The following is an 11,594-nucleotide window of genomic DNA, read 5'->3' on the forward strand; positions in this document are numbered from 1 at the left end:
GCTCCCTGAGATCCCCCACCCTGTGCATCCCTCTGCAGGCCAGAGCCATGAGCTGCCTCAGCAGGATGGAGACACTGCAGTGCTGCTCCTGCACCAACTCCAGCCTTGCCCTGCAGCACTGTGAGTGCCTGCTGTGCTGTGAAGGACAGCAAACAGCAAAACCATCTTGTGGGCTGAAAATAAGAGTTTTCATATGTTCTGGTGTGTTTCTTGGGTTTGGTTTTTCTCTTCATTACCACCCTGTTGAGCTGTTGGGGGTTTTTGGGGTGACCCCTTGCTGGGAGGACACAGGTCTGTGGTGGCTGAGACTGGCTGGGCTGTCCCCAAACCATGGTGGACACAGTCACTGGTGCTTGCTGGGCTTTGCTCCATGATTTCATGGGCTGTTCCCTGCTCCCATCCTTGCTTGGCTCGAGGCCACCCACAAAATGCCTCGAGTTTTGTCTCACATCTTCCATTTAGGGCTCTTCTCCTTCTTGGTGTGCAGCAGCACTGGCCAGGGTGGGGACAAGGCAAGCTGGCACTGGGCTCCTGTTGCTGGCCTTGCCACTTGCAGGGAGGGGAGTTGAGGTTTGAGGGACAATCACCTCTCCTCAGCCCTTGCAGGGAGCCCTCATTGAGGGACAAGGGGATGTGGGGCCCAGCTGGAAGAGGAGGGGCTGGGGCTCCCAGCATATGTCTGACCATGGTCTGAACACAGCAACTGGCTTAATAAAATACCAGATGTTTGTACTCTGTCTCCTGTGGTCGTTCCCATCCCACCTTTCCTGCACAGCCCTGGGGCTGAGTGCATTTTCCATCTGGAAATCCACCCTTGAGCATGAACTTTGCTGACCAAACTTTCCAGTGAGGAATTGCAGGTGGGTCCTTCCTTACCCCTGTGATGGGAATAGAGTTTCCCTTGCTGCCAACACCCCTGGGACAAGTGATTTCCCCTTGGCTGGGGGAAATTTTGGCTTCACAATCCTGGTATACTCAGCCCTGAACCCTGGGAATTCCAGCCCCAAAATCCTGGGAATTTCAGCCTCCAAATGCCTGGAAATTTAAGACCCAAACCCTTGGAATTCTGGCCCCAAAAACGTGGAAGTTTTGACCTCAAAATCCTGGAACACCCATCCCTGAACCTTAGGAATTTTATGACCCAAACCCTTGGAATTCTGGCCCCAAAATGCTGGGGGGCAAGCTGTGGATGAGGATGAGAAGAGGATGGAGAAGGGGACAGGAATGGGATTAGGGACAGGATGGAGTTAGGGACACAGACAGGGACAGGAATAGGGATGAGAGGGGTTAGAGATGGAGACAAGGATGGGGACAGGGACAGAGCTGACCTCAAAATGAGCTGTGCCAGCAGGTGTCCATGTGCTGCTGCCTGGTGCTCTCATCCTCCCTGAGATCTGCTGGGCTCACCCCTGCCTGCTGCTTGCCTGCCCCTGCCCTTTGCTCCAGCTGTGCCCACCCTCCAGCTCTGTGTTTGTGCCTGCCCACCACATCTGTAACATCTGGGAGTGCAGAGCCCTCAGCTGCTGTGGCCTGGGAGAGGCTCTGTGGCTTTGGGCTGGCCCAGGGAGCTGCAGACACTCTGTGTCTGTCCCAGGCTGTGTTTGCCTGCACCGTGCCAGACTCCTCCTGCCCCAGCCTGTCTGGCCCTTTGCTTTGTCCCTGAGGCTGGTTTGAACCTCTCTTGCTATCCCCACCATGTTTGGGATAAGGAAACTGCTGCTGGATGTTTCCTCCTTCTCAACTTTTTGGTTCTCTTGGTGGTTCCCCTTGCTCAGGTCAAAAGCCAAGGTTTTTGCAGCTCCTTGCTGTGGAAGCTGACAGGGGTCTGTGCCCTTCACAACTTCCCCAAGCTGGAGCAGCCCCAGCTGAGCAAGGTGCTGCAGATGGTGACTTTTGTGTGCCCTTCCCTTCCAACATCATCCTGCTCTTGGACCTGGTGAGTCAGGCTGGCCTGGGGCAAGAGACTGCACAGGTCCCAGGGTGCTGCTGCACCCCCTGCAGCAGCCATGGGTGATGCTCTCAGCCTGCCAGGACACAGCCACCAGCTTCACCACGTCTGTTCTGTGCTGGAGGAACATCCTCTGTGATCTGTGCATGCACCTGAGCCCCACCAGGACCCCAAGAACCTTTGGCACAGTGCCCTGACTGTGTCCTTGCCCCTGCTGGCTCCTCAAATGTCCCCACTGGGACACTGGGACCATCCTGGCAGCTCTTTGTGCTGGGAGTCTTGCAGCATCCCTCTCTCTTCACCCAGTCTGTGCCTTAGTTCTTCCAGTGCCAACCAGTAGTGATGCCATCAATTTGGGGCATCTGGGTCATCCTGTGTGGGTACCCAGCAGTGTAAGTGTGCAGGTATGTCTCAAGGTTAATGAATAATTAAGGTGGTTTGTGATGAAACTCCTGGCCAGGCCACAGAGCCCCGGGGTGCATGGAGCAGCTCTGCTGCTCCCCAATAATCCCTTGGGAGAAGCAGCTTTCAATTAAACTGGAATAACAATAGTGCAGCTCTGGGCTCCTCACTGCTGGGAGCAGCATCTGGGGGTGGTGGCACCACTCCTCCTTGGAGGGAAATCAGGAGTCCCCAGCTGTGTGTGTCCCCATGGGTCACATCCACTGCAGCCTCCCACCCACCCACACCCCGGGCTCGGCAAGGAACCGGCTCCACCGTTTGCATTTATTTCTTTCCAGGACTAACAGAAGGGGTGGGAGGGGGCAGAGGAGGGGCTGCTGTGTGTTGAGGGGAGCTCAGTCCCTGCCCCACAGCACAGGGGGGATGCCTGGGGCTACACCAGCCCATAATAACGCCGATAAGCCTCCTGGAAGCCGATCTGGTCTGCCAGCTCGTCACAGTCGGGGTTGAGCTCGCACACCTCGCGCTTGGCCTCCAGTGGGTCCGGGGGGGCTGCAGGAGCACCACTGGGGACAAAAGGGGGTGTTGGGGGTCCCAGGGGAGCTGCAGGCTCCTGGGGAGGGGCTGAGCAGCAAGAGGAGCCGGGATCCCTCACCCAGCACTACCTGGCAGAGCCAAGAGTCCTCTTCTGCCTCTGCACCAGCTCGGCGCTGGCGCGGCGCGACACGAAGGCTGCAGGGAGGGACAGGGGCTGGGTCAGGGGCTGTGCCCCCTCCCCAGGGTCAGGGGGATGTGTCCCCCCCTCCCCAGGGTCAGGGGTACGTGTCCCCCCCTCCCCAGGGCAGGGGGATGTGTCCCCCCCTCCCCAGGGCAGGGGACAGAGCAGCTGGTCACTCACCTTCAGATCTGGGTGAGTCACCGGTGCCGGGGGAGCCATCGGCAGCTGGGAGTGACAGGGTGGGGGGCTCAGCAGGGCCGGGGGGGGGGCTCAGCAGGGCCGGGGGGGCTCAGCAGGGCCCGGGGGGGCTCTGCTCTCACCCCAGTGTTTCTGGAGCTCAGATCCCTCACTGAGACCTGCTCCCTATCTCCCTGTTAAAGCCCCATACCCTATACCCCACATCCCATACTCCATACCCTACTCAATACCCCATACTCCATATCCCATGCCCCACACGCCATATCCCACACCCCATACTCCATATCCCATGCCCCACACCCCATATCCCATATCCCATATCCCATACCCCATACCCTACTCCATATCCCACACCCCACTCCATACCCCACACTCCATATCCCATGCCCCACACTCCATATCCCATACCCCATACCCCATGCCCCATACCCCACACCCCAAGGCTCAGCAATTTTTTCCCAGTCCCTCTGCTCCCTCCAGAGCCCTTCCCAGGGCACAGAATCACCCCCAGCGTCCCCAGCCCCCCCTGTACCTCTATGGCAGAGACCAAAGGTGAGCAGGGCCAGGAAGGTGAGCACGATGAGGGACTTCATGGTGCCTTCCTGTGCTGGGCAGGGTGCAGCCCTGGCTCCCTGGGTGCCTTTATAGGGCCCTGTGGCCCTGGCAAGGGGGGACATGGCCTCAGCAGGGTTATTTCCAGCACATCCCCTGTGGCCGGAGATGCTGGCAGAGCTGGCAATTGTGGTTTGGGATGAACTTGGTCCCCCTGTGCCCAGCCAGAGCCCACAAAGGGAGGGAAAAGTGGCCCCAGGCCAAGGGGGGATTTGTTGTGGAGCAGCCCTGCCAGCCTGGCAGCAGCCAGTCCCCACTGGGATGGGTGATGGGGCACTGGGGGCTCCCCAGTCACACACTGCCCTGTCCCAGTTCCCACTGCTGGATCCCAGAATTGTCTTCTGCAACACAGGGAGACTTTCCTGCCCAAACCCTCCCTGGACAGGAACCTGCTGGCCCATTTTGGGGGGACCAGCAGACACTTCTCTCATTGCTGCACTGGAGGAGGGTGAGCAGGTGCCTTAGCCTTGGTCTCCACAGCCCCTCCCTGCCACAGGGGCAGATGCTGCGTGGCCAGGGCACTCAGAGCCCCTGAGTAACATTCCTGTCCCAGATCCTGACCACTCTTTGATCCTGTCAATCCCAGCCCTGGCTTGGAAAACGGAACTGGAGCCTTTGAGGCAGAGGGAGCACAGAACTGCTGAACCAGAGCCTTTGTCAGACAAACCCACAAAGTACAGAGGACATGGGCCAAGGAGGCAGAGGGAGCCAAGCTGGGAACAACAGCTCCAGTTTATTGAGATTCCAGCCCAGCAAAGGGAGGCAGAGGGGAAATGCTGCAGCCTCTGCCTGGGCTCTAATTGCAAACAGAGGTTGGGGTGTGGTGTGAGTGGTCACTGCTGCTCCCAGACAGGGCACAGCCTCCCCTTGGGGTGCAGAGCACAGAACCTGCTGGACTCAGAACCTTTCTGAGCCCCCATCAGGTGTGGGGGGACTCCCAAGGAACAAGCTGCTCATGTTGGAGGCACACATCAGTGCCAGGCAGATCCTGGGAGCCTTGGATTCCCCAGCCCACAAACTTCCCATGAGGCAGGAACAGAAACTCTGGGTGGGGAAAGCCAGTCTGGTTCTAGAAGGTTCCACAGAACAACATTAAAACCCTGTGCCACAAGCCCACAAAGTGGAGGCAGGGCCATTCCAGCCTCTGCACAAAGCCCTGGATACCCCAGGCTGCAGGGAGGGCACCAGGGCTGGACAATAACTGGGGGAACAGAATGAATGATAACAAGGAACTTGTGCAGCAGCTGCTGCCACATCTGCAGTGGGCAGTGGTTTGAACACATGGAGACTGAATCAACCTGCAAGGACAGGCAGGAGTGACTGTGACCCACCCTCAGCTGTGTGTGCTCTCAGGCTTGGGGCTTGGGGCACTGAACTTTGTCTAATGCACAGCTCAAACAGCCACAAACCCCACACTGCAAACTGGAATCAGGCTGTCACAGCACTGAGAGGGGCAGATGGGAGCACAGACACACTTTGTGACATTCCTCTATGTCTAGCTGAGCAGGAAACACAGAATTGCCATTAATTTCCAAGTTCCCAATGTCTTTTTTGTTTCTGCACCAAATGTGATCAAACCATGCCAGTCCAGCAGCTGTTTCAGTCTCTCTGCAGTCTCCAGTGGCCTGACAGGGTGGTTTTCAGTTTGGCTTGTGCCACACCTTGTCCCATCAGTGCTTTGGGATGATGAACTGTCTCAGCAGAGCCTGTGGGACATCCTGCAGCCTCACTGGGGCTCCTGGAATGTCATGAGGAGTTCTTGGTGCTCCTTACTGATTGCCTGGAAGGAACACAACCCACAGAGCTCAGCATGAAGCTTTCCCCACCCTGGCACACTCAGGGCACAATGTCACACACTGCTGTCCCCTCATCTCCCCCAGGAGCACCCCACATCCCACCCACTGCATGGGGAAAAGCACCTGAGACCTCCAGAGAAAATGCCCACACCTGAAATTCCAGCAGCAGTTGGCTGCTGGGGAGAAGTGGAGGGTTTGAAAGTCAATCCAGGGCCACTGAGCAGTGAGGAGGAGGAGGTTGGTTTGGTTTGGTTGGGCTGGGTTTGGTTGGGCTGGGTTTGGTTGGGTTGGGTTTGGCTGGGTTGGGTTTGGTTTGGTTTGGTTTGGTTTGGTTTGGTTGGGTTTGGTTTGGCTAGGTTGGGTTTGGTTTGGTTTGCTTTGGCTGGGTTGGGTTTGGTTTGGTTTGGGTTTGGTTTGGTTTGGCTAGGTTGGGTTTGGTTTGGTTTGCTTTGGCTGGGTTGGGTTTGGTTTGGTTTGCTTTGGTTGGGTTGGGCTGGGTTTGTTTTGTTTTGGTTGGGTTTGTTTCAGTTTGTTTGGGTTTGGTTTGGTTTGGCTTTGGTTGGGTTAGGTTTGGCTGGGTTTGTTTTGTTTTGTTTTGGCTGGGTTTGTTTTGTTTTGGTTGGGTTTGGTTTAGCTAGGTTTGGTTTGGCTGGGTTTGGTTTGGGTTTGTTTTGTTTTGGCTGGGTTTTGTTTTGGCTGGGTTTGGTTTGGTTGGGTTTGTTTTGTTTTGGGTTTGTTTTGGCTGGGTTTTGTTTTGTTTTGGCTGGGTTTGGTTTGGTTTGGCTGGGTTTAGGTTTGGTTTGGTTTGGTTGGGTTTGTTTTGTTTTGGGTTTGTTTTGGCTGGGTTTTGTTTTGGCTGGGTTTATTTTGTTTTGTTTTGTTTTGGCTGGGTTTGGTTTGGTTTGGCTGGGTTTAGGTTTGGTTTGGTTTGGTTTGGTTGGGTTTGTTTTGGGTTTGTTTTGGCTGGGCTCTGTTTTGGCTGGGTTTGTTTTGTTCTGTTTTGTTCTGTTTTGTTTTGTTTTGGCTGGGTTTGGTTTGGTTTGGCTGGGTTCAGGTTTGGTTTGGTTTGGCTGGGTTTGTTTTGTTCTGTTTTGGCTGGGTTTGGTTTGGTTTGGCTGGGTTTGTTTTGTTCTGTTTTGTTTTGTTTTGTTTAGGCTGGGTTTGGTGTGCCTGCTCTCACCTGCCAGGCCTGCAGGCGAGCCTGGATCAGCTGCTGCAGCTCTGCAATGCTGTCCCTGCCCTGCAGCACAGCCTCAGCCAGCTGCTCGTTGTGCTGCTCCCTGTCCCTGAGCGCCCGGCGCAGCTGCGAGCGCTGCTTCAGCAGGTAGGGAACCAGAGCAGCGCGTACATCCTGCTCGGGGACACCACTGGGGCGCCTGCAGGGAGAGATGGAGCCCAAACTGCCCCCAGAGACCCCAAACTGCCCCCAGAGACCCCAAACTGCCCCACAGAAACCCCAAACTGCCCCCAGAGACCCCAAACTGCCCCCAGAGACCCCAAACTGCCCCCAGACTGCCCCACAGAAACCTCAAACTGCCCCCAGAGCAGCGCGCACGTCCTGCTCAGGGACACCACTGGGGCGCCTGCAGGGAGAGATGGAGCACTGACAGCCCCCAGAGACCCCAAACTGCCCCCAGAGACCCCAAACTGCCCCCAAACTGCCCCAGAGACCCCAAACTGCCCCCAAACTGCCCCCAGAGACCCCCAAACTGCCCCAGAGACCCCAAACTGCCCCACAGAAACCCCAAACTGCCCCAGAGACCCCAAACTGCCCCCAGACTGCCCCACAGAAACCCCAAACTAACCCCAAACTGCCCCCAGAGACCCCAAACTGCCCCAGAGACCCCAAACTGCCCCACAGAAACCCCAAACTGCCCCCAGAGACCCCAAACTGCCCCAGAGACCCCAAACTAACCCCAAACTGCCCCCAGAGCAGCGCGCACATCCTGCTCGGGGACACCACTGGGGCGCCTGCAGGGAGAGATGGAGCCCAAACTGCCCCCAGAGACCCCAAACTGCCCCACAGAAACCCCAAACTGCCCCCAGACTGCCCCACAGAAACCCCAAACTGCCCCTCAGAGCACCCAAACTGCCCCCCAGAGACCCCAAACTGCCCCCAGAGACCCCAAACTGCCCCCAGACTGCCCCACAGAAACCCCAAACTAACCCCAAACTGCCCCCAGAGCAGCGCGCACGTCCTGCTCAGGGACATTGCTGGGGCGCCTGCAGGGAAAGATGGAGCCAAAACTGCCCCCAGAGACCCCAAACTGCCCCCAGACTGCCCCACAGAAACCCCAAACTGCCCCCAAACTGCCCCCAGAGCGGCACGCACGTCCTGCTCGGGGACACCGCTGGGGCGCCTGCAGGGAGAGATGGAGCCCAAACTGCCCCCAGAGACCCCAAACTGCCCCACAGAAACCCCAAACTGCCCCCAGAGACCCCAAACTGCCCCCAGACTGCCCCACAGAAACCCCAAACTGCCCCCAGAGACCCCAAACTGCCCCATACAGCCCCCAGCCCCACAGCTCCCAAACTGCCCCATACAGCCCCCAGCCCCACAGAGCCCCCAAACTGCCCCACACAGCCCCCAGCCCCACAGAGCCCCCAAACTGCCCCACACAGCCCCCAGCCCCACAGAGCCCCCAAACTGCCCCCACACAGCCCCCAGCCCCACAGAGCCCCCAAACTGCCTCACACAGCCCCCAGCCCCACAGAGCCCCCAAACTGCCCCACACAGCCCCCAGCCCCACAGAGCCCCCAAACTGCCCCACACAGCCCCCAGCCCCACTGCCCAGCCAGCCCCACATCCCCTACAGTGCCCAGCCCCACTGTCCCCACACAGCCCAGCTGCTCAGGACCAGCTCTGTGCTCTCAGATTGCTCTGCCAAGAAACTGAGGGACCCCAGTGCTGAGTGCCCCTGGCTGTGAGAGGATGATGGAGCAGGCAGAGTGTCAGTCACCCCTCAGCACAGAAACACATCTTGTTTCTGGTCACAATTCCCTGTCTCTCTGTTGGGTTGATGTGGCCAAAAATGTGGATTCTGTCACCAGCTGTTAAACCAGCTGGGGCAGTGATCTTTATCTCCTGGCACATATTATCTGTTAATGGGCCATCTTTAAACCAGCTGGGCAATCATCTTTATCTTCCCACAGCCCATCCTCCCTCCAGGAGATATCTCCTGTTCATGGCCATTGAGTCCCAGTGCATGACTGATAAAATTCCATCATCCCACTGGGAGATGCTCCAGCCAGGGGAGGAGCCAAGCCTTTCCTACCCTGATAAAAAATGAGATTTTGGACACCACTGGATTCCAGAGGAAAACCAGACCTTTGCACATCATCCCTGGACCTTCAGAGGAAAACTGCACCTTCTCCAGCTGAACCACATCTGCCACTGCAGGAGGATGCAGCCACCATTGAATGGCACTGCTGCCACCACCCTGACTGACTGATGGGTGTCAGCTTGGATTCTGACTCTGGCAGTGCTTGGGATTGTTCTTTGTAATACTGTATTTCTATTTTAATTTTCCTACTAGAGAACTGTTATTCCTAATTCCCATATCTTTGCCTGAGACCCCTTTCATTTCTAAATTATAATAATTGGGAGGGAGGAGGTTTACATTCTCCATTTCAAAGAGAAGCTTCTGCCTTTTTTGGTCTCCCAGGTGGCCAAACAGCACCTGCAGTGTCTGCTGAGGCCTGAGCCAGGGACACAAAGAGCACCCAGGGGAGCTCTGCTGTTAGACAGGTGCTGTGCCCATCAGCACTTTGGATTGGTGAGAATTGACCTGTCCCCCCATTTCAGTGGCACTAACCTCCCCTGCACTAAGCAAGTGAATAGAAATGGATCCTGGACCAGAGAAGCACAAATTAAACTGATTTTTGTGTGGTTTAGTCCTAATGACATTGCTGTAAAGACACAGCAGCTTTCAGACCCTCCCTTGCAGCACGAGGCCAACAGGACACCCCAAGGCTGCCATCCATACCAAGCTGGCTCTTCTCTGTCCTTTGCCTCCTCCACAATCTTATCCAGTGAACTGAAGAGTCCCTCCAGGTTCCCTTCATTTTTCACCTCCTGGATCTCCTCCTGTGAAAAAGGACACAAGGTGAGAAAACACAGGCACCACTCTGCTTGTGAGCCTTCCCTGGTCATGGAATCAGGGAATTGTTTGGGTTCAAAGGGATCTTAAAGCACATCTTGTTCCACCTTCCATTATCCCAGGTTGCTCCAAACCCTGTCCAAACTGGCCCTAAACTCTTTCAGGGATGAGGCAGCCATAGATTCTCTGGCAACCTGTGCCAGTGACTCACCTCCCACTTCAGGAAGAAGTTATTCCCAGTATCCCACCTAATCCTGCCCTCCAGCAGTGAGATTCTTCCCTGTTCTGCCCCTCCAAGTCCTTCCAGCTTTGTCCTGGATGAAGAATCCACACCCTGGGAATGCCCATCCCTGAGGTAATTAACAGAACTCAGGGACATGGTTTAGTGGCTGGGGAAATGTTTGAATTTATTTGACAAGCACCATCCTAGAGGTGTTTTCCAAGCTGAATGATCCTCCAGCTTTTCTGGGGGAGGCAGAACTCTGGAGAGCAGCCTCAGCTTTCTGCTTTGAATCCACTTTTGGGTGCTCCAGGTCCTTCCCCAGCTCACCTTTATGGATGTCTGCAGCTGGGAGATGAACTGATCATAAATGCTCTTGGTCAGCTGGGGCTGCAGCTTGTAGAAAGAGCGGTAGCAGCTGACAAACTTCTGGTAACTGCAAAATGGATTGGGGGAGAGGAGGGCAGGATCAGCACTGGGGTCACAGAGGGGCTGGGGTCAGAGCCAGGTGTGACAGTTGATAAATTATTTGTGCCAATCGTAGAAGTTTTGGAGTTTGTTTAAACCAGGATACTTAAAATAAGAAAAGAATGTGCACCTAGATAAAGGGAAATATATGATTAAATCAATTCTGTTTAAATCCCTCTGTTCTGAATATTGTGTATACCAGTTTGTAAAAGAAAAAAAAAGGTTTTTCCATAATCTGAAAGTTTTTTTTTTGCAGAATCACATTTCCTGCCTTTGTGTAATCAATAGCAAACTAACTGCTAAAGATCAGAATTCCCACTTCTCCTGTTTTTTTATCTCCCAAGACCAGACGGTTCCATCACCAATTGTCCCACCGAAGTTTGGAAGTTTCTTTGCCCACCACTGCTTACCTTACAGAATTACTCCAACAAAACAACAACAATTCTTGATGACACAAGGAAAACCAGACTATAAAAAAAGAACTGCACACCAAGTTCAGGCTGTGACCCCTCACGTTTCCCCCAGCGCTGCTTGCTCTATCAAATAAATCAATCAGAATATCGAGATTTTGTTTCTCATTTATAACACGGGGCAGGGTTGGGGCCGTTCCCGCGTCCCTCCCGCTCCGCTCCCCCCTCACCTCCCGGCGGCCACCAGCTTCTCCAGGAACGTGTCCACCACGGTGCCGAACACCTCGGCGCGACCGGGAGTGTCCGCCGGGGCCGCCCCCGCTTCCTCCGCCGCTCCCGCGCCGCCATCGCCGCCCGCCGCCGCCATGGCGCGGGGCCCCGCCCCCTGTGCCGCCAGCGCGGGAACGGAGCGCGGGAACGGAGCGCGCGCGGGAACGGAGCGCGGGAACAAAGAGAGCGCGAAACTGAGTGACACACCGTGCTTATCTCGCCATGGGAATGCCCGCCCTGCCCCCCAGCGACTGAGCTCTCCATCATTTAGTGAAATTAAAACCATCAAGCCTGAAGAATTCAGCGAGGAAAGAAGGGGCAAAGAATAAAAAAAAAAATACGGTATTTTCCATGTAGCCAACCAGGACTCAGCCACATCCTCAGGGCAGCTGTGGGTCACAGCTGCTTCCAGGCACTCCATGTGCTCCTTCAGCCACTTGTCACTGCGTTCT

General features: G+C 55.8%; 2 protein-coding genes across 2 annotated transcripts; both read right to left on the reverse strand.

The window, feature by feature from the left end:
* Positions 1–2,739: 2,739 nt before the first annotated feature.
* On the reverse strand, positions 2,740–4,245 carry BGLAP (bone gamma-carboxyglutamate protein). Its single transcript, XM_079329503.1, has 4 exons — positions 3,772–4,245; positions 3,249–3,293; positions 3,016–3,082; positions 2,740–2,916 (listed from the first exon to the last, which is right to left on the reverse strand). The coding sequence occupies exons 1-4, from the start codon at positions 3,941–3,943 to the stop codon at positions 2,784–2,786; spliced, it is 417 nt and encodes a 138-aa protein (XP_079185629.1). The 5' UTR covers positions 3,944–4,245; the 3' UTR covers positions 2,740–2,783.
* A 347-nt stretch (positions 4,246–4,592) lies between these two features.
* Positions 4,593–11,254, reverse strand: PMF1 (polyamine modulated factor 1). Its single transcript, XM_079329458.1, has 5 exons — positions 11,103–11,254; positions 10,325–10,430; positions 9,661–9,761; positions 6,855–7,050; positions 4,593–5,658 (listed from the first exon to the last, which is right to left on the reverse strand). Exons 1-5 carry the CDS (start codon positions 11,237–11,239, stop codon positions 5,605–5,607), a joined length of 594 nt encoding a protein of 197 aa, XP_079185584.1. The 5' UTR covers positions 11,240–11,254; the 3' UTR covers positions 4,593–5,604.
* Positions 11,255–11,594: the final 340 nt, after the last annotated feature.

The sequence above is a fragment of the Erithacus rubecula genome (assembly GCF_903797595.1).
Source record: "Erithacus rubecula genome assembly, chromosome: 33".
NCBI lineage: Eukaryota > Metazoa > Chordata > Aves > Passeriformes > Muscicapidae > Erithacus > Erithacus rubecula.

Bases quoted from the DNA above. Each gene is read 5' to 3' on its own strand.
- BGLAP (XM_079329503.1), bottom strand. From the start codon at position 3,943: ATGTCCCCCCTTGCCAGGGCCACAGGGCCCTATAAAGGCACCCAGGGA. The intron at 3,294-3,771 runs GTGATTCTGTGC...TGTCACTCCCAG, and splicing joins GGGGGCTGGGGACGCTGGGG to CTGCCGATGGCTCCCCCGGC. The intron at 3,083-3,248 runs GTGAGTGACCAG...CCCTCCCTGCAG, and splicing joins TGACTCACCCAGATCTGAAG to CCTTCGTGTCGCGCCGCGCC.
- PMF1 (XM_079329458.1), bottom strand. From the start codon at position 11,239: ATGGCGGCGGCGGGCGGCGATGGCGGCGCGGGAGCGGCGGAGGAAGCG. The intron at 10,431-11,102 runs GTGAGGGGGGAG...TCCATTTTGCAG, and splicing joins AAGCTGGTGGCCGCCGGGAG to TTACCAGAAGTTTGTCAGCT. The intron at 5,659-6,854 runs GTGAGAGCAGGC...TGTTCCTTCCAG, and splicing joins CTCGCCTGCAGGCCTGGCAG to GCAATCAGTAAGGAGCACCA.